The sequence below is a fragment of the Aythya marila genome (genome assembly GCF_965140915.1).
Source record: "Aythya marila genome assembly, contig: HAP1_HAP1_SCAFFOLD_13, whole genome shotgun sequence".
NCBI classification, from domain to species: domain Eukaryota; kingdom Metazoa; phylum Chordata; class Aves; order Anseriformes; family Anatidae; genus Aythya; species Aythya marila.
This window is the reverse complement of record NW_028137240.1, coordinates 1-19,337: the sequence shown is the minus strand read 5'-3', so window position 1 is coordinate 19,337 and position 19,337 is coordinate 1. Positions and strand designations below refer to the sequence as shown.

General features: G+C 67.6%; 3 protein-coding genes across 3 annotated transcripts; 1 reads left to right on the top strand and 2 right to left on the bottom strand.

The window, feature by feature from the left end:
* Positions 1-979: 979 nt before the first annotated feature.
* Positions 980-8,149, bottom strand: NKPD1 (NTPase KAP family P-loop domain containing 1; the record flags this gene model as incomplete). Its single annotated transcript, XM_082785384.1, has 4 exons — positions 980-2,637; positions 2,724-2,855; positions 3,755-3,902; positions 8,090-8,149. 4 exons carry the CDS (start codon positions 8,147-8,149, stop codon positions 980-982), a joined length of 1,998 nt encoding a protein of 665 aa, XP_082641510.1.
* An 893-nt stretch (positions 8,150-9,042) lies between these two features.
* Positions 9,043-10,393, top strand: BLOC1S3 (biogenesis of lysosomal organelles complex 1 subunit 3; the record flags this gene model as incomplete). The annotated part of the gene is made up of 1 exon (XM_082785381.1): positions 9,043-10,393. The coding sequence occupies one exon, from the start codon at positions 9,043-9,045 to the stop codon at positions 9,673-9,675; it is 633 nt and encodes a 210-aa protein (XP_082641507.1). The 3' UTR covers positions 9,676-10,393.
* A 1,298-nt stretch (positions 10,394-11,691) lies between these two features.
* On the bottom strand, positions 11,692-18,557 carry CCDC61 (coiled-coil domain containing 61; the record flags this gene model as incomplete). Its single annotated transcript, XM_082785382.1, has 11 exons — positions 11,692-11,800; positions 11,904-11,952; positions 13,212-13,276; positions 13,391-13,469; positions 13,560-13,657; positions 14,508-14,697; positions 15,550-15,634; positions 15,732-15,832; positions 17,218-17,397; positions 18,227-18,301; positions 18,402-18,557. Coding segments are annotated over 11 exons (1,187 nt in total), but the record flags the coding sequence as incomplete, so codon positions are not given.
* Between the last annotated feature and the right edge of the window lie 780 nt (positions 18,558-19,337).

Below are 19,337 nucleotides of genomic sequence, written 5' to 3'. Positions count from 1 at the left end.
GGCACCAACATCAGCAATTCAGCACCGCTGTGGGCTGATTTCCCAAGGAATCAAAACCAGAGCCGACATCAGTGGCTTGGCACCACTTTGGGCTGACTTTTTGGACCCCCCAAAAAAATGATTTTAGGTGGAAACACAGAGGGTGGGTTCACAGCTTTATTAGGGCATCGCAGGAGGGGTCCCTGGGGGGGGTCGCACCCATGACCCCCCCCCCATGGGTGGCAGAGTCCCCCGGGAGGGACTGGGGGGATTTGTCCCCACAAAGGCTCCACGGCCATCCTGGGGTGCTCCTTTTTGGGGCCTCAGGGGGGGGTCGTGACCTCCCGGTCCCCTCTGGTCCATCCCAGTCCCCCCCAGTCTCTTCCAGTCCCTCCCAGTTTCCCCTGGACCCTCCCCAGCGCCGTCTGCTCTGCAAGTTCCTGGTGCTGGTTGTAGCCCCTGATGTGGCTCCTGGGGACAGGGGGACAGGAATTGTCCCTGTCCCCATCCTGTCCCCGTCCTGTCCCTGTCACCGACCCCATCCCTGTCCCCAACCTCATTCCCGTCTGTCCCCATCCTGTCCCCATTCTCATCCTCTCCCCATCCCATCTAATCCTTGTCCCCATCCTTGTCCCTGTCCCCAACCTTGTTCCTGTCCCTGGCCTGTCCCTTTCCCATCTAACCCCTGTCCCTGTCCCCATCCCCGTCCCTGTCCCCATCCTGTCCCTGTAACCATCCTGTCCCCATTTCTGTCCCTGTCCCCATCCTCTCCCTGTCCCCATTCCCATCCCTGTCCCCATCCTGTCCCTGTCCCCATTCCCGTCCCTGTCCCCATTCTCTCCCTGTCCCCACCCCATCCCCACCCAGATCCCAAACCTCACCAGACGCCAGCTCACGGCCCCCCTCCTGCCACCTCCCTGGGGTCCGAGGGCCACCCCTGCTGCCACCCAGCTCCGTGCCCCCTCGGGGGGTGCCGAGGTGCCCCTCACCGTCCCCTCCGTCACTCGGGGTGGGGACACTGCACCCCGCGGGACACCTTGGCGGCGGTGGCGGCGGCCTCCTTGGCCAGGCGGTCGAGGCCGCGCAGGAGCCCCATCTTGTGCCGGATGGAGTGGTCCAGGTTGACGGTGACGGGGAGCAGGGCGCGGGCGTCGCGGGCGGTGAAGGGAAAATCGCGGGCCAGGAAAGCCTCGAAGAGCTCGGGGTCCTCGTCCAGCCCCAGGGCGTTGTGCAGGGGCTGCCGCAGGGCGCAGAGCTCGGCCAGGTGCTGCCGGAAAACGTCCCAGAGCGAGCGCTCCTCGAAGCCGGGGGGCGGCCGCGCCTGCCACGCGTCCTCCAGGCACTGCAGCACCCAGCTCAGGCGGCACGGCCAGCGGTCGGCCAGCACCACCCAGGCGGCGGCGGCGCGGGGCGCGGGACCTCGGGGGCGGCCGCCGCGGTGCAGCAGCAGCCGGAGGGTGACGGGGACGGTGTTGACGATGCGGCGCAGCTGGGTGCCGTTGGAGGGCAGGTAGCGGGCCAGGAGGTCGGCGCCGTCGTGGAGGCAGCGGAAAGCCTCGTGGATGCAGCGCACGGCCTCCTCCTCCGCCACCTCGCGCCGCGGCGGTGCCGCCGTCGCCCCCCGGTCCTTGGCGCGCCGCCGCCGCCGCTCCACGTTGCCGGTGATGACGCGGTACATCAGGTCCTCGCGCGTCTGCACCGCCGCCTCCAGGCACTGCAGCCGCGAGCGCGAGCCCATGCGGGGGATGGAGAAGGGCAGCGTCACCGTCCGGCTGAGGTAGAGGTAGCCGTTGTCGGCCAGGCCCTTCATGCAGCCCGTCTGCTCCAGGCAGGGCACGATGACACTGGGGTCCACGGCCAGGACGAAGATGAAGGGGGCGTTGGCGTCGGAGAGCAGCGTGTTCATGGCGTTGAGGACGCCGGCCACCTTCTCCGGGTAGCAGAGGTCCAGGCTGGTGATCTCCAGCACCACGCGCAGCCGCCGGCGCTCGAAGATCTCCATGAAGGCCAGGAAGCCGATGAGCACCTCCACCTCGCCGCGCACCTTGCTCATGAAGCCCAGCTGGCTGGTGAACTTCTCGCTGTTGGTCAGCCGCTCGATCTTCTGCTTCTCGCTCACCAGCAGGTTCTTCAGCACCGACAGGGCGCCCAGCACCAGCCCGGAGCCCGAGAGCGAGGTGACGGTGCTGCCCACCACCTTCAGCGCCCGGTGCTCCTTCAGCCCGGGCACCAGCAGCGCCGCCAGCAGCACCCCCAGCCCCGCGCCCAGCACCAGCAGCAGCCCCCAGAGCTTCAGGCAGGCGCCCCGCTTCAGCACCCACTCCTTCTGGCTGAAACCCGAGGCGAAGCGGGGCCGGGCGCCCATGACGTGGTAGACGCTGAGGGGCAGAGCCCCGAAGTGGTGCCGGACGCTGGAGCAGAGCGTGGTGACCAGCCCGGCCCAGAGCTTGTCGCAGCCGGCGTACTGCCAGGCGCTGAAGCGGATGAAGATGAAGCCGATGTTCTTCCTCCGCAGGTGCAGCTCGGTGATGATGGGCTTGTAGAAGGCCAGGTACCAGAGGAGCAGCGGCAGCCCCCAGCCCTCGGCGCTGCGCGGCTTCGCCTGGCCCCGCTGCAGCTCCCGCTCCTCGCGCCGCGCCGCCTCCTCCCGCATGAAGCCTGGGACGGGGACGGGGTCACCGCGGCACCGGGGACCCCGAGGAGGCGGGGGGGGGACGGGGAAGGGGTCGGGGACCCGCACGCACCGGTGACCTTGTCCAGCAGCGAGTAGAGGCGGTGGCTGCAGGGCGCGTAGAAGCCGACGGTGACGGGGGTGGCCGTGTGGCACAGCGTCCGCGAGAGGCAGCGGCAGTAAACGTCGTCCTCCGTCAGCGCCCCTGGGGGCAGGGGGACGCGAGGGGGTGGGATTGGGGTGGGGATGGGGTTGGGATTGGGGTGGGGTGGGATTGGGGATGGGGTGGGATTGGGATTGGGGATGGGGTTGCGATGGGATTGGGGATGGGATGGGGTGGGATGGAGATGGAGATGGGATGGGGATGGGATTGGGATGGGGATGGGGTTGGGATTAGGGATGGGGTGGGATTGGGGATGGGATGGGATTGGGATGGGGATGGGGACAGGAAATGGGAATTAGGATGGGATGGGAGGGGATGAGATGGGGATGGGGATGGGATGGAGATGGAGATGGGATGGGGATGGGGATGGGACTGGGACTTGAATGGGGATGGGGATTAGAGATGGGATGGGATTTGGGATGGGATTGGGGATGGGATGGGATTGGAGATGGGATTGGGATGGCATGGGGATAGGGAAGTAATTGGGATGGGATGGGAATGGGATTGGGGATAGGATAGGATAGGACTGGGATTGGGATGGGGATGGGGATGGAGATGGGACTGGGATTGGAATGGGGTTGGGGATTGGGATGGGGTGGGGATGGGTTGGGAATGGGATTGGGGATGGGATGCGAATGGGGATGGGGATGGGGATTGGGATTGGGATGGGGATGGGAACTGGAATGGGGATGGGTTGGGAATGGGATTGGGGATGGGATGGGATGGGGATTGGGACTGGGACTGGGATTGGGATGGGATTGGGGCTGGGATTGGGATGGGATGGGATTGGGGCTGGGATGGGAATGGGATTGGGATGTGATGGGGATGGGATTGAGAATGGGATTGGGAATGGGATTGGGATTGGGGATGGGATTGGGATGGGGATGGGCTACACAGGCCATTCTGGGCCGTAGAGGATTACCCCCCCCCCGTGCCCCTACCTTCGTGCTCCGCGGCGTCCCCCTCCACGGCGTCGCTGTCCCAGAGGGTGCAGGGGTGCCCCCCGCCCTGCCCCCCGCCCTGCCCCCCCTCAGCGCAGCACAGGCAGGGCCGGCTCTCCTCGCACGAGCCCGTGGGCGAGCAGCACCCCTGGCAGCACAGAGGGGAGGGTGGCAGGGGGGGACGGGGGGGACGGGGGGGACAGGGGGGGACGGGGATGGGGACAGGGGGACATGGGGGGCGTGGGAACAGGGGGATAGGGGACAGGGATAAGGGGACGGGGGAATCTGGGGGCTGGGGACATGGGGACACAGGGACATGGGGATATGGGGACATGGGGACATGGGGACATTGGGGGACATGGGGACATTGGGGACATGGGGATATGGGGACATTGGGGGACATGGGGAGACAGGGACATGGGGACATTGGGATATGGGGACACAGGGTCATGGGGACATTGGGGGACATGGGGACAGAGGGATATGGGGACATGGGGCCATGGGGACATTGGGATATGGGGACACAGGGTCATGGGGACATAGGGACAGGGGACATGGGGACAGGGGACATGGGGACACTGGGGACACGGGGACCGCGCTGCCTGATGCTGGGCAGTTTTGGGGCACTTTGGGAGCCCCCATCCTTGTCCCCGGGGTCCTCAGGGACCCCACGTCCGCTCCTGGGCACCCCAATAGGGACAATGGGGGGGCTGGGGGGGGAACTGGGACGGACTGGGATGGACTGGGATAGCCTGGGGTGGGGGGGTGGGGACTGGCCTGCTGGGTACTGGGGGCTGTGCCACGCTGGGGACACTGGGGAGAATGGGGCAGGCTGGACTGGGAGCACTGGGGACACTGGGACAGGCTGAACTGGGGATGCTGGGAACACCTGTACTGGGGACACTGGTGGCTGTGGCCAGGCTAGACTGGAGATACTGGGACTGGAGGCACCAGTGACCACAGCCCAGCCTGTACTGGGGACAGGGGTGGCCACTGGGAAGGAGGCACTGGGGACATTGGGACAGCCTGTACTGGGGACACTGGGAACCACTGGCCAACACAGACACCCCATAACACTCCGTCCCTGTCCCCATCCCCATCCCAATCCCATCCCCACCCCCATCCCACCCCCATCCCACCCCCATCCCAATCCCCATCCCAATCCCACCCTAATTCCCATTCCCTGTCCCCATCCCCATCCCCATCCCTGTCCCTGTCCCCATCCCTGCCCTGGTCCCCACCCCCACATCCCCATCCACATCCTCATCCCTGTCCCCATCCTAATCCCCAATCCCTAATCCCCTATACCTGTTCCTGTCTCCACGCCCATCTGCATCCTGTCCCTGTCCATTTCCCTGTCCCCATCCTAATCCCTATTCTCCAGTCCCTATCCCAGTCCCTGTCCCTGTCCCTGTCCCCATCCCCATCCCTGTCCCTGTCCCAATGTCCCAATTCCTAATCCTCAATTCCTGTCCCTGTCCCCATCCCTGTCCCTGTCCCAGTCCCTGTCCCCGTCCCCATTCCTAATCCTCAATTCCTGTCCCTGTCCCTGTCCATGTCCCTGTCCCTGTCCCAATTCCTAATCCTCAATCCCAGTCCCAGTCCCAGTCCCTGTCCCCATCCCCATTCCTAATCCTCAATCCCTGTCCTTGTCCCTGATCCTGTCCCTATCTCAATCCCAATCCCAGTCCCAGTCCCCGTCCCCGTCCCAATCCCCATCCCAATTCCTAATCCTCAATCCCTGTCCCCGTCCCTATCTCCATCCCAATCCCAGTCCCAGTCCCTGTCCCTGTCCCAATTCCTAATCCTCAATCCCAGTCCCAGTCCCTGTCCCTGTCCCCATCCCCGTCCCCGTCCCAATCCCCATCCCAATTCCTAATCCTCAATCCCAGTCCCTGTCCCAGTCCCTGTCTCTATCTCCATCCCAATCCCAGTCCCAGTTCCCATCCCCGTCCCAATTCCTAATCCTCAGTCCCTGTCCCTGTCCCTATATCCACCCCAATCTCAATCCCAGTCCCAGTTCCCGTCCCTGTCCCAATTCCTAATCCTCAATCCCTGTCCTTATCCCTGTCCCCATCCCCATCCCAATCCCCATCCCCACCCCAATCCCCATCCCAATCCCACCCCCCGGCCCTGTCCTCACCGCCGTCCCCGCGGGCTCCATCCCGGGCTCCCTCCGGCCACATTTGTGTCCCCCCCCCCGCGGCCTCCCCCGGTTTTTATGCGCCCGGTGCCGGCCCCACCCGCGGCCCCGGCGCGGTGCCGGTGACGGAGGCGGCCGCGGGCGCGTGGCCGGGGCAGAAATTCTGGCTGTGCCGGTGGCCCTGAGTCAGGGCCCCACACCACGCCTCAGGGCCCGCGGGGACGGGGACGGGACGGGACGGGGACGGGGGGGAGTGGGATTGGGGTTGGGGTTGGGGTTGGGGAGGGAGAGGGGTGGGATTGGGATTGGGATTGGGGTGGGATTGGGGTGGGATTGGGGTTGGGGTGGGATTGGGGTTGGGGAGGGAGAGGGGTGGGATTGGGGTGGGATTGGGGTTGGGATGGGGGTGGGATTGGGGTGGGATTGGGATTGGGATTGGGGTGGGATGGGGGTGGGATTGGGGTTGGGGTTGGGGTTGGGGTTGGGGTGGGATTGGGGTGGGATTGGGGTGGGATTGGGGTTGGGGTGGGATTGGGGTGGGATTGGGATTGGGGATGGGGTTGGGATTGGGGTGGGATTGGGGATGGGGGAGGATGGGGTGGGTATGGGATGGGGATGGGGGTGGGATTGGGGTTGGGGTTGGGGTGGGATTGGGATTGGGATTGGGGTTGGGGTGGGATTGGGATTGGGATGGGGGTGGGATTGGGGTTGGGGTTGGGATTGGGGTGGTATTGGGATTGGGGTGGGATTGGGATTGGGGTTGTGGGAGGGAGAGGATGGGGGTTGGAAGGGATGGGATTGGGACTGGGATTGGGATGGGGTGGTATTGGTATTGGTAGGATTGGGATTGGGGGAGGGGGAGGGAGAGGATGGGGGTGGGGATGGGATTGGGATGGGGTTGGGGACAGGGATGGGATTGGGATTGGGATTGGGATTGGGATTGGGGTTGAGATAGGATGGGATGAGGTGGGATTGGGATGGGGTGGGATTAGGGTTGGGATGGGGATTGGGGGAGGGAGCGAATGGGGTTGGGGGGGATGGGATTGGGACTGGGGTGAGGATGGGATTGGGATTAGGATTGGGATGGGGACAGTCAGACCCTGCAGGGGCCCAGGGGCTGAGGGGACCGGGACGATGCCAGGCACAGGGGGACAGCGGTGACACCCCCCCCCCCCCCCAACCCCCCCCCCCAGAGAACGGGGCCAGCCGTGGGTGACATCGGTGACACGGCCACCGCACAGCCACGGGGACAGAGATAAAATAAAATAAAATAAAATAAAATAAAATAAAATAAAATAAAATAAAATAAAATAAAATAAATAAAATAAAATAAAATAAAATAAAATAAAATAAAATAAAATAAAATAAAATAAAATAAAATAAAATAAAATAAAATAAAATAAAATAAAATAAAACAGATAAAGCACACGGGGCCATCGGGACGGGGGGGCACGGGGACATGGCGGGGGGGGGCATGGGGGGAACTGGTTTTGCCTGGGGGCACTGGGACTGGCTGGGGGCACTGGGAGGAACTGGGAGCGGGGGGGAGGGGCGACTGGGCGTACTGGGGGTGTTGGGGACAGCCCCTGGTCATACTGGTGTCCCCATGTCCCCCCCCCATGTCCCTGCTGTGCTCCTGTGGCCCCTGTCGTGTGCCCCCATGTCCCCTCCCAGTTGCCCCAGTGCCCCCCATTTCCCCCAGTCCCTCCCAGTTCCCGCAGTCCCCCCAGTTCCTCCCAGTGCCTTCCAGTTCCCCCCAGTGTCCCCCAGTACTCCCAGTCCCCTCCAGTCCCTCCCAGTTCCCCCCAGTCCCTCCCACTCCCCCAGCCCCTCCCACTCCCTCCCAGTTCCCCCCAGTCCCTCCCGGTCTCCCCAGTCCCTCCCAGTCCCTCCCAGTTCCTCCCATTCCTCCCATTCCTCCCAGTCCCTCCCAGTCCCCCCCCAGTCCCCCCAGCCTCTCCAGTCCCTCCCAGTCCCTCCCAGTTCCCCCAGTCCTCCCTAGCCTCTCCCAGTCCTCCCAGTTCCCCCCAGCCCCTCCCAGTTCCCCCCAGTCCCTCCCATTCCCTCCCAGTTCTCCCAAGTCCCTCCCAGTCCCTCCCAGTCCTTCCCAGTCTCCCCAGCCCCTCCCAGTTCCCCCCAGTCCCTCCCAGTCCCGCCCCCTCCCACCACGGGGCAGCCGCTCCCCCGCTCACCCGCCCCCCCGCCTCCCTCCCGGCGCATGCGCAGCCCGCCCGGCGCTGCCCGGCCGCCATGCCGGGTGAGGGCACTTCCGGGTGGCGTCAGCCGGGCATGGGACGTCACGTGACGCGACGGGCGGAAGAGGGCGGGCGGGGCTGCCTGTCACGTGATCCGCGGAGAAGCCCAGTACGGGAGGGGGGAGGCTGGAAATGGGGGAAAATTGGGGGAAAATGGGAAAAATGGGGGGTGGGGGGGTTCTGGGGGAGCTGGGGGGGTCCTGGGGGGCTGAGGATGGGGGAAATGGGGGTGGGGGTGTTGGGGGGGGGCTGGGAATGGGGAAAAAATGGGGGAAAATGGGAAAAAATGGGGAAAAATGGGAAAAATGGGGAAAAATGGGGAAAATGGGGGGTGGGGGGGGCTGGGGGGGTCCCGTAGGGCTCGGGGGGGGGCTGGGGGGGACCCTTGGGGGTGGGGAATAGGGGAAATGGGGGGGGTCCATGGGGCGGGGGGGGGGCAGGGGTTGTTTGGGGGGGGGCCTGGGGTTGGGATTGGGGAAAATGGGGGGGGGCAGGGGGGGTCCCATGGGGCTGGGGGGGGGCAGGGGGGGTTATGGGGGTGGGGGGGGTCCCTTGGGGCTGGGGGGGGGCACTGGGGGTGCTTTGGGGAACCCCGGGGGGGGCATGGGGGTAAAGGGGGGGGGGCAGGGGGATAAATTGGGGGGGGGGCAAATGGGGGGGGCGTGGGGATAAATGGGGGGGGCAGGGGGGCAAATGGGGGGGGTGTGGGGGCAAATGGGGGGACCTGGGGATAAATGGGGGGGGCACGGGGGGCAAAATGGGGGGGGCAGGGGGGCAAATGGGGGGGCTGGGGGGGACACATGGAGCTGGTCTGGGGTGAAATGGGGGGGGGTTGGGGGTCGTGCCCCCCCCCTGACCCCCCCCTCCCCGTGTCCCCCCCCTCCCAGGCCATGTCCGCCCCCCGCCCCCCCACGCTGGTTCTGGGCGAAGCCTCGGAGAGCGACTCGGAGCCGGAGCCGGGGGGGGGGCCCTGCCCCGGGGTGGGGGGGGGGGTCCCGGCGGGGCTGAAGGTGCCGGGGGAGGCGTCGGAGAGCGAGGACGAAGCCGAGCCCCCCCCGGGCCCCCCCCGAGCCCCCCCAAACCCCAATCCCACCCCCCAAATGCTGGGGGGGGGGTCGAGGGGGGGTGGGGGGGGGGGCCCCTCCCTGCTGCAGCAGCGCCTGGGGGCGGGCGAGGGGCGGCTGCGGGGGGGGGTGGGCGCCGCCTGGGGGCGCAGTTTCGGGGGGGCCGCGAGGCTGCTGGGGGCCCTGGGGGGGCCCCTGGGGGGGGCGCAGGCGGGGGCGGCCGCTGCCGCTCACTGCCTGCGCCTGGCCCGTCGCGACCTCGCCGCCGTCGCCGCCACCCTGGGCACCGTCACCGCCTGCCGCCTGCTGCCCCCGGGGGGCTGGGGGGGGCGGGGGGGGTGGGGGGGGCGGAGGGGGGATGTCGTGACAGGGGGATGTCGTGACGGTGGGAAAACGGCACTGGGGTGTCGTGACAGTGGGATAACGGCGCGGGGATGTCACGACATGGGGACGTCGTGACACCGGGATGTCGTGACACCAGGATATTGTGACACTGGGACAATGGCACTGGGATGTCACGACATGGGGACATCGTGACACCAAGACGTCGTGACACCAGGACATTGGGACACTGGGACAGTGGCACGGGGATGTCACGACATGAGGATATCATGACACTGGGATGTCATGACACCAGGACAGTGACACTGGGGTGTCGTGACACTGGGACAGTGGCACTGGGATGTCACGACATGAGGACATCGTGACATCAGGGATGTCATGACAGTGGGACAGTGGCACTGGGATGTCGTGATGTGAGGACATCATGGCACCAGGATGTCATGACACCAGGACAATGGCACTGGAACATTGCGACACAGGAAAATGGCACTGGGATGTCACGACATGGGGACATCATGACACCGGGACATCGTGACACTGGGATGTCGTGACACTGGGACAGTGGCACTGGCATGTCACGACATGGGGACGTTGTGACACCGAGATGTCGTGACACGGGCCATCAGGACATTGTCACCGCAGGCACTGTCCCCTCAACGCCAACCCCCCCATGCGGGGACACCACCCGGCCCCAAATCCTGTGTTTTTTGCCCCATTTTGGGGCTCTGTGAGGCGGTGCTGAATAAAGCCCCCGGGGGGGTACCGTGGGGGGAGGGGGGTGGCAGCGGTGTCACCCCCACCCTGGTGGCCCCCCCGGGTCCCCTGGCCTGGGCCATGTCCCCAATGTCACCCGGGTGTCTCCCCCCCCCCAGTGCCCCCCCCCCCTCCCCCAGTGCCCCCCCCCAGCTGGGGACAGTGACAAGGACACAGGACACATTGGGGGGGCACACGAGTTTATTGTGTGACTGCCACCGCTGTCCCCCCCCCCCAGGGACACTTTGTGGGGGGGGGACACGGGGGGACATGGGGGCCTTGTGGCACTGAAATACCCCGGGGGGGGGTCCCAGTGCCCCCGGGGGGGTCCCGATGTCCCTGGGGGGGTCCCAAATGTCCCCAGGGGGTCTCCATGTTCCCGGGGGGGCGGGGTCCTGGTGTCCCCGGGGGGTTCCCAATGTCCCCAAGGGGTCCCAATATCCCTGGGGGGGGGGGGGGTCCCAGTGTCCCTGGGGGGTCCTGGTGCCCCCAGGGGGTCCCAAATGTCCCCGGGGGGGTCCTGATGTCCCTGGGGGGGTCCCAATTTCCCTGGGGGGTCTCGATGTCCCCAGAGGGTCCTGAATATCCCTGGGGGGGGGTCCTGATGTCCCTGGGGGGGTCCCTGATGTCCCCAGGGAGTCCCAATGTCCTTGGAGGGGGGGTCCTGATGTCCCCAAAAGGTTCCAAATGTCCCCAGAGGGGGGGTCCCAATGTCCCTGGGGGGGGTCCCAATGTCCCGGGGGGGGGTTCTGCTGTCCCTGGGGGGGTCCCGGTGTCCCCAGGGGGTCCCAATGTCCCCAAAGGGTCCCAAATATCCCTGGGGGGGGGGTCCTGATGTCCCCAAAAGGTTCCAAATGTCCCCAGAGGGGGGGTCCCCAATGTCCCGGGGGGGGTCCCAATGTCCCTGGGGGGGGGTTCTGCTGTCCCTGGGGGGGTCCCGGTGTCCCCAGGGGGTCCCAATGTCCCCAAAGGGTCCCAAATATCCCTGGGGGGGGGGGTCCTGATGTCCCCAAAAGGTTCCAAATGTCCCCAGAGGGGGGGTCCCAATGTCCCTGGGGGGGGTCCCGGTGTCCCCAAGGGGGGGGGTCCCTGGGGGGGGGTCTCATTGCCGGGCATGCAGCGCCCCCAGGCAGTCCTGCAGCGCCTGCAGCCGGGCGTCGATGTCCCACAGCTCGCCCACGTTCTCTGGGGGGGGGGGGGCAGGAGAAAATGGGTGAAAAAACGACAAAATCGGGGCCGGGGGGGGGGGTCACAAATTGGGGGGGGGCTCACCTTTCTCGCGGCGAGCTCCGGCCCGCTGCCCGGCGGCTGCTTGCGGCCCCGAGTGCCTGTAGAGGGGGGGGGGGGGGGCACTTGTCCCATGTCCCCCCCCCCCCCAATTTATTGCCCCCCCCCCCAATTTATTGCCCCCCCCCCCCTCACCTCTCCGGGGCTGTTCCAGGTTGAGGAGCTGAGGGGTCTCCGGCTGCGGGCCCCCCCCTTGCTGCTGCTGGCAGGGGGGGAAGGGGTTAAATGGGGGTGTCCCCCCCCCCCCGGGGGGGGGGGTAGCGGTGCCCCCCCCCCCACAATTTTTGTGACCCCCCCCCACTTACCCACGGGGTTCGGCCTCGCTGCCTGAGTGGTGGCTCCGGAGACTTTCAGCTGGGGGGGGGGGGGGGTAAGGGTGGGGGGGGGGCAGGGCATTGGGGGGGGGTCCCCAAATTATGGGTGCCCCCCCCCAACCCGTTGGGTGCCCCCCAAACCAACTGGGAGCCCCCCCACTTGTTGGGTGCCCCCCCAGCCCCATTAGGTGCCCCCCACCCCCTCCAGGTGCCCCCCCCAGCCCCTCTGGGTCCCCCCCCAGGCCACCTGGGTGCCCCCAACCCCTTCATTGCCCCCCCCAACCTATCAGGTGCCCCCCCAACCCCATTAAGTGCCCCCCAGCCCCTCCGGGTGCCCCCCCAGCCCCATTAAGTGCCCCCCCCAACCCACTGGGTGCCCCCCAGCCCCTTTGTTACCCCCCCAACCCCATCAGGTGCCCCCCAGCCTCTCCATGCCCCCCCCAGACCCACTGAGTGCCCCCCCCAAAACCCATCAGGTGCCCCCCCAGCCCCTCCAGGTGCCCCCCAGCCCCTCTCTTGCCCCCCCCAACCCCATTAAGTGCCCCCCCCAACACATCAGGTGCCCCCCCAGCCCCTCCATGTGCCCCCCAACCCCATTAAGTGCCCCCCCCGACCCACTGGGTGCCCCCCAGCCCCTCTGTTGCCCCCCCCAGTCCCATTAGGTGCCCCCCACCCCATTAAGTGCCCCCCCAACCCCATTAAGTGCCCCCCCAGCCCCATTAGGTGCCCCCCCAGCCCCATTAAGCGCCCCCCCAACCCCATCAGGTGCCCCCCCAGCCTCTCCATGCCCCCCCCAGACCCACTGAGTGCCCCCCCAAAACCCATCAGGTACCCCCCCAGCCCCTCCAGGTGCCCCCCAGCCCCTCTCTTGCCCCCCCAACCCCATTAGGTGCCCCCCAGCCCCATTAAGCGCCCCCCAGCCCCATTAGGTGCCCCCCCCAGCCCCTCTGTGCCCCCCCCCAGCCTCTCCATGTCCCCCCCAGCCCCTCCGGGTGCCCCCCCCAACCCCATTAAGTGCCCCCCCAGCCCCTCTGTTACCCCCCCCAACCCCATCAGGTGCCCCCCAGCCTTTCCATGCCCCCCCCAGACCCACTGAGTGCCCCCCCCAACCCATCAGGTGCCCCCCCAACCCCATTAAGTGCCCCCCCCAACACATCAGGTGCCCCCCCAGCCCCTTCATGTGCCCCCCCAGCCCCATTAAGCGCCCCCCCAACCCCATTAAGCGCCCCCCCAGCCCCATTAAGCGCCCCCCCACCCCCATTAGGTGCCCCCCCAGCCCCATTAGTTGCCCCCCCTCACCCGAAGAGCTGCGCCCCGCGCCCCCCCTGGGGCTGCCCCCGCTGGGCACCGCCGCTCGCCGCTGCCTGCAGGAGAGGGGAGACAGCACTTGGGGTGGGGCACAGGGAGGACCCCCCCATAAAAAAAGGGACACGGAGGGGGGGGGGGCAGCACCCTTAACGCCCCCCCCCCCCCCTTACTTTTGGAGCTCAACCTCCCGGCGGCGCCGCTCGCGGGCTCGGACGAAGGCTGTGGGGTCGAAACGCGGCGCCCGTGGGGCTGGGGGGGGTAAATGGGGGGGTCTTGGGGGTCCTGGGGGGGTCTCGGGGGGGTCTCGTGTCCCCCTGTGACCCCCCCCCCCCCACTTACCGGCCGGTGATGGGGTCCGGTGGCGGCCCCGGCTGCTGTCCCGGGAGCCCGAGCGGCGGGGGTCCCGCGGGGGGGGCGCGGGGGGGGTCCTCCTGCGGCTGGGGGGAGGGAGGGGGCGTCATGGGGGGGGGGCACGGGGACAGGGAGGGGGACGGGGAGGGGGACGGGGGGGTTGGGGACAAGGAAAGGGGATTGGGGATGGGGTTTGGGGATGGTAAGGGGGTTTTGGGGATAAAAAGGGGGTTTTGGAGATGAGTTTGGGGACAAGGACAGGGGTTTGGGGATGGGGTTTGGGGATGATAATGGGTTTTGGGGACAAAAAGGGGGTTTTGGGACAGGAATGGGGTGGGGACGGGTTTGGGGACAAGGACAGGGGTTTGGGGATGATAACGGGGTTTTGGGGACAAAAGGGGGTTTTGGAGATGAGTTTGGGGACAATGGCAGGGGTCTGGGGACAGGGACAGGGGGTTGGGGACAAGGACGGGGTTTGGGGACAGGGTTTGGGGACAGGGATTTGGGGTCAGGGAGAGGGGTTGGGGACAGGGATTTGGGATAGGGATTTAGGGACAGGGGTTGGGGACAGGGTTTGGGGACAAGGACAGGGGTTTGGGGATGGGGACGGGGCTGGGGACAGGGGCTGGGGACCAGGATGGGTTTGGGGACAATAACCGGGTTTTGGGGACAGGGACAGGGGTTTGGGGATGGGGTTGTGGACAGGGACAGGGGTTGGGGACAGGGTTTGGGGACAGGGATTGGGGACAGGGACAGGGATTTGGGGTCAGGGATTTGGGGATAGGGATTTAGGGACAAGGGTTGTGGACAGGGTTTGGGGACAGGGATTTGGGGACAATGGCAGGGGTCTGGGGACAGGGACAGGGGGTTGGGGACAGGGACAGGGGTTGGGGAACAGGATTTGGGGCCATGGATTTGGGGCCGAGCCCCCCTCACCCCCTGGTGGCCGCCAGCTCGGCCGTCAGCGCCTCCACGCGCGCCCGCAGCGACCCCAGCGCATCCCGAGCAGCCCGCAGCTGGGACAGGGACAGCCGATGGCACCGGGACGGGGACACGGGGACAGGGGGACACCAGGGGACACGAGGGGACACAGGGGGACATGGGGACAGCCGCTGGCACCAGGACACTAGGGGGGAGACAGGGGGACAGGGGGAGACAGGGGGACGTGGGGACACCGGGGTGACACGAGGACACTGGGGTGACACCGGGGTCACACTGAGTGGCGCTAGGTGACACTGGGGGCCACCGGGTGACACCAGGGTGACACCGGGGGACACCAGGTGGCACCAGGGTGACACCGGGGGACACAGGGGGACATGGCACACCAGGGTGATGCCGAGTGACACTGGGTGACATGGAGACACTGGGGGACACTGGGGGGACACCAGGTGACACAGGGGGACACGGGGACACTGGGGACACTAAGTGACACTGGGGGCCACCAAGGTGACACCGGGTAACACTAGGTGACACAGGGACACTGGGGGACACAGGGGGACATGGGGACACCGGGGTGACACCGAATGACACCAAGTGACACTGGGGGCCACCGAGGTGACACTGGGTGACACTGGGGGACATGGGGACACTGGGGTGACACTGAGTGACACTAGGTGACACCAAGTGACACCGGGTGACACCGGGGACACTGGGGACACAGAGGGACATGAGGACACCGGGGTGACACCGGGGGACACCAAGGTGACACTGGGTGACACCGAGTGACACCAGGTGACATGAGGACACTGGGGGACACAGGGGGACATGGGACACTGGGGTGACACCGAGTGACACCAAGTGACACTGGGGGCCACCGAGGTGACACCGGGGGACACAGGGGTCACGGGGGGACACTGGGTGACACCGAGTGACACTGGGTGACATGGGGACACCGGGGTGACACGGGGACACCGGGGGGACACTGGGTGACCCCAGGTGACACCGGGTGACCCGGGTGACCCCGTGCCCCCCCCCTGACCTCCTCCTCCAGCCGCCGCCTCCTCGCCTCCTCCCGCAGCCGCTCGGCCTCCAGCCCCCGCGCCTCCGCCCGCGCCCGCCGCAGCCCTGGGGGGGGGGGGGCACAAATTTTGGGGTGGGGGGGGGGGGACACGGACACGTGGAGGGGGGACACGGACACGGGGGGGGGGTCTCGGAGCTCACTCGTCCCGCAGGGTCCGCACCAGGCGCCGCAGAGCCGCCGCCTCCGGGGGGGGGTCGGGGTCCTGGGGGGGGGGGGGGGCAAGGGGAGGGGGTAGTGGTTCCTAGGGGGGGGGCGGGGGGGGTGAAGGGGGGTGAGGGGGGGGCCAGAAAGAGGGGTGCCCCCCCCCAGCCCCCCTCCCGGAGCCTCCCCAATCTCCCCCAGCACCCCCCAATTTCCCCCAACCCCCCCCCAAAACCCCCCCCAACCCCCCCAGCCCCCCCCAAACCCCCCAGTTTCCCCCCCCAGCCCCCCAAAACCCCCCGGTCTCTCCCCCCAACCCCCCCCCAGGACCCCAATTCCCCCCCAGCCCCCCAAACCCCCCCCCCAACCCCCCCAGTCTCCCCCCCCAGCCCCCAAAACCCCCCCGATCCCCCCCACCCCTCCCCAAATCCCCCAGTTTCCCCCCAGCCCCCCAAAACCCCCCAAACCCCCGGTTTCTCCCCCCAACCCCCCCCCCAGGACCCCAATTCCCCCCCCCCCACCCCCCCTAGCTCCCCCAACCCCCCCAAAACCCCCAAATCCCCCCCAATCCCCCCCCACCCCTCCCCAAATCCCCCAGATCTCCCCCCAGTCTCCCTCCCCAGCCCCCCAAACCCCCCCCAAACCTCCCCCAAACCCCCCGTCTTCCCCCACCACCCCCCCCCAGGACCCCAATTCCCCCCCAACCCCCCAGTCTCCCCCCCCAGCCCCCCAAAAGCCCCCCAATGACCCCCCAACCCCCCCATGCCCCCCCCAATCCCCCTAAAGCCCCCCCCAGTTCCCCTCCCAGCCCCCCCAATCCCCCCCAGCCCCCCAAACCCCCCAAACCCCCAGTTTCCCCCCCCCCAGCCCCCCCAAACCTCCCCCAAACCCCCCGGTTTCTCCCCCCAACCCCCCCAGGACCCCAATTCCCCCCCAGCCCCCCAAAACCCCCCAACGCCCCCAGTCTCCCCTCCCCAGCCCCCCAAACCCCCCCAAACCTCCCCCAAAACCCCCCAGTTTCTCCCCCTAACACCCCCCCAGGACCCCAATTCCCCCCCCCCAGCCCCCCCAACCCCCCCCAGGACCCCAATTCCCCCCCAAAGCCCCCAGTCTCTCCCCCAGCCCCCCCAATCCCCCCAGTTTCCCCCCCCAGCCCCCCAAAACCCCCCCAAACCCCCCAGTTTCCCCCCCAGCCCCCCAAACCTCTCCCAAACCCCCCAGTCTCCCCCCCAACCCACCCCCAGGACCCCAATTTCCCCCCCAAAACCCCCCCCAACCCCCCCCAAAACCCCCAAATCCCCCCACCCCTCCCCAAATCCCCCAGATCCACCCCCCCAGTCTCCCCCCCCCAGCCCCCCAAACCCCCCCAAACCCCCGGTTTCTCCCCCCAACCCCCCCCCAGGACCCCAATTCCCCCCCCAACACCCCCAAAACCCCCCCAAAGCCCCCCCAACCCCCCCCCAAAACCCCCCAGGCCCCCCCCACCTGTCAAACTCCACGCAGTAGACCAGCAGCAGGTAGCGCTTGGCCACCAGCCCCGGGGGGGCCGCGTCGGGATGGGGGTGGGGGGGGCCCGGGGGGGGTCCTTCCCCCGTCCCCCCCCACGGCACCGCAGGGCCTGGAGGTCCCCAAGGTCAGCAGCTCCAGGCTGACCGAGGGGCTGCTCTGCGGGGGGGGGCAGGGGGGGTCAATGGGGGGGGTTTGGGGGGTAAAGGGGGGTTGGGGGGGGATTGGGGGGGTCAATGGGGGGTACAGGGGGGTTTGGGGGGGGCAGGGGGGGTCAATGGGGGGTACAGGGGGGTTGGGGGGGTCACTGGGGGGGTACAGGGGGTTTGGGGGGGTCACTGGGGGGTATTGGGGGGTTTTGGGGGGGTTGGGGGGTACAGGAGGGTTTGGGGGGGGTCACTGGAGGGGTACAGGGGGGTTTGGGGGATTTAGGGGGGTGGATTGGGGGGGTACAGGGGGTTTGGGGGTCATTGGGGGGTTTGGGGGGTCACTGGGGGGGTACAGGGGGGTTTGGGAGTCACTGGGGGGTTTGGGGGGCCACTGGGGGAGGTCTTGGGGTCTGGGGGGGGGTTTGGCGGGTGTTGGGGGGTCATTGAGGGGGCTTGGGGGGGCCATTGAGAGGAGTATGGGGGGTGTTTGGGGGCCTGGGGGGGGGATTGGGGGGGAATTGGGGGTTTTGGGGGGTCTGGGGGGGGAACTGGGGGGGGTTGGGGGCGGAATTGGGGCTGGTGGGGGATTAGGGGGCAGTATGGGGGGTGTACTGGGGAAAGGGGGGGGGCATTGGGGTCTGGGGGGGGGGCACTGGGGGTGGGCACTGGGGGGGGCTGGGGGTGTAATGGGAGTTGGGGGAGTGCCGGAGGGGGATTGGGAGTGGAATTTTGGGGCGGAATTGGGCAGAAACGGTACTTCTTGAGCATTTTTTTTTAGGGGGGTGGTAAATATTTGGTGCCGGGGGGGGGGGCTCCGTGCCCCCCCCCCCCCACCTCACCTCCATCAGCGCCGCCTCCAGCATGGCACAAAACACCCCAAAACGCTTGAAATTCCCGGTGCGCCGCGTCAGCTCCTCACCGCTACCCCAAAAAAATTATGGGGGGGGGGTCAAACCCCAAAAAGGGGGGGTCCTCACCCCCTCAGCCCCTAAATAACCCCGGGGGGGGGCTCACCCTGGGCGTCGAAGCGCCCCCGCCAGCGCTGGGCTGTGCCGAGCGCCTCCACCTCCACCTCCAGCGCGGTGGGGGCCAGGCGCAGGCGGACCCCGTGCGGCCCCCCCCCGAGGGGGAGCTCCGCGCGCACGCAGCGCTGGGGGGCAGCCATGGAGCCTGGGGGGGGGGAGGAAAGGGTTAATGGGGGGGATGGGGGGAATGGGGGGGAATGGGGGGGAATGGGGGGGGATGGGGGGGATGGGGGGGAATGGGGGTTAATGGGGGGGGGATGGGGGTTAATGGGGGGTAATGGGGGGTATTGGGGGTGGGGGGGGAATGGGGGGTATTGGGGGTGGGGGGGGAATGGGGGTATTGGGGGTTAATGGGGGTTAATGGGGGTGGGGGGGAATGGGGGGTATTGGGGGGTATTGGGGTGGGGGGGGGTTAATGAGGGGTGAGGGGGGGATGGGGGTTAATGGGGGGAATGGGGGGGATGGGGGTTTAATGGGGTGGGGGGGGAATGGGGGGTGGGGGGGTGAGGGGGGGGGAATGGGGGTTAATGGGGGTTAATGGGGGGGAATAGGGGTTAATGGGGGTTAATGGGGGGAGGGGGGGGGTTGGGGGGTGGGGGGGATTGGGGATGGGGGGGGATGGGGGTCTTGGGGGGGGCAATGGGAGTAAGGGGGGGGATTGGGGTATGGGGGGGCTATGGGGGTCTTGGGGGCAGGGGAGGAATGGGGGGCAGTGGGGGTATGGGGGGGCTATGGGGGACTGGGGGGGTATGGGGGAAATGGGGGGTCCTGGGATTTTGGGGGGGGGTCTCTGGAATTTTGGGGGGGGTCTCTGGGATTTGCTTTGTGATTTTGGGGGGGGGCTGGGGACCTGGGGGGGGGTCTCTGGGGCCCGGGGGACGCCCCCAGAACGCGGGGGGTCCCGGGGGGTCCCGGGGGGGTCCCT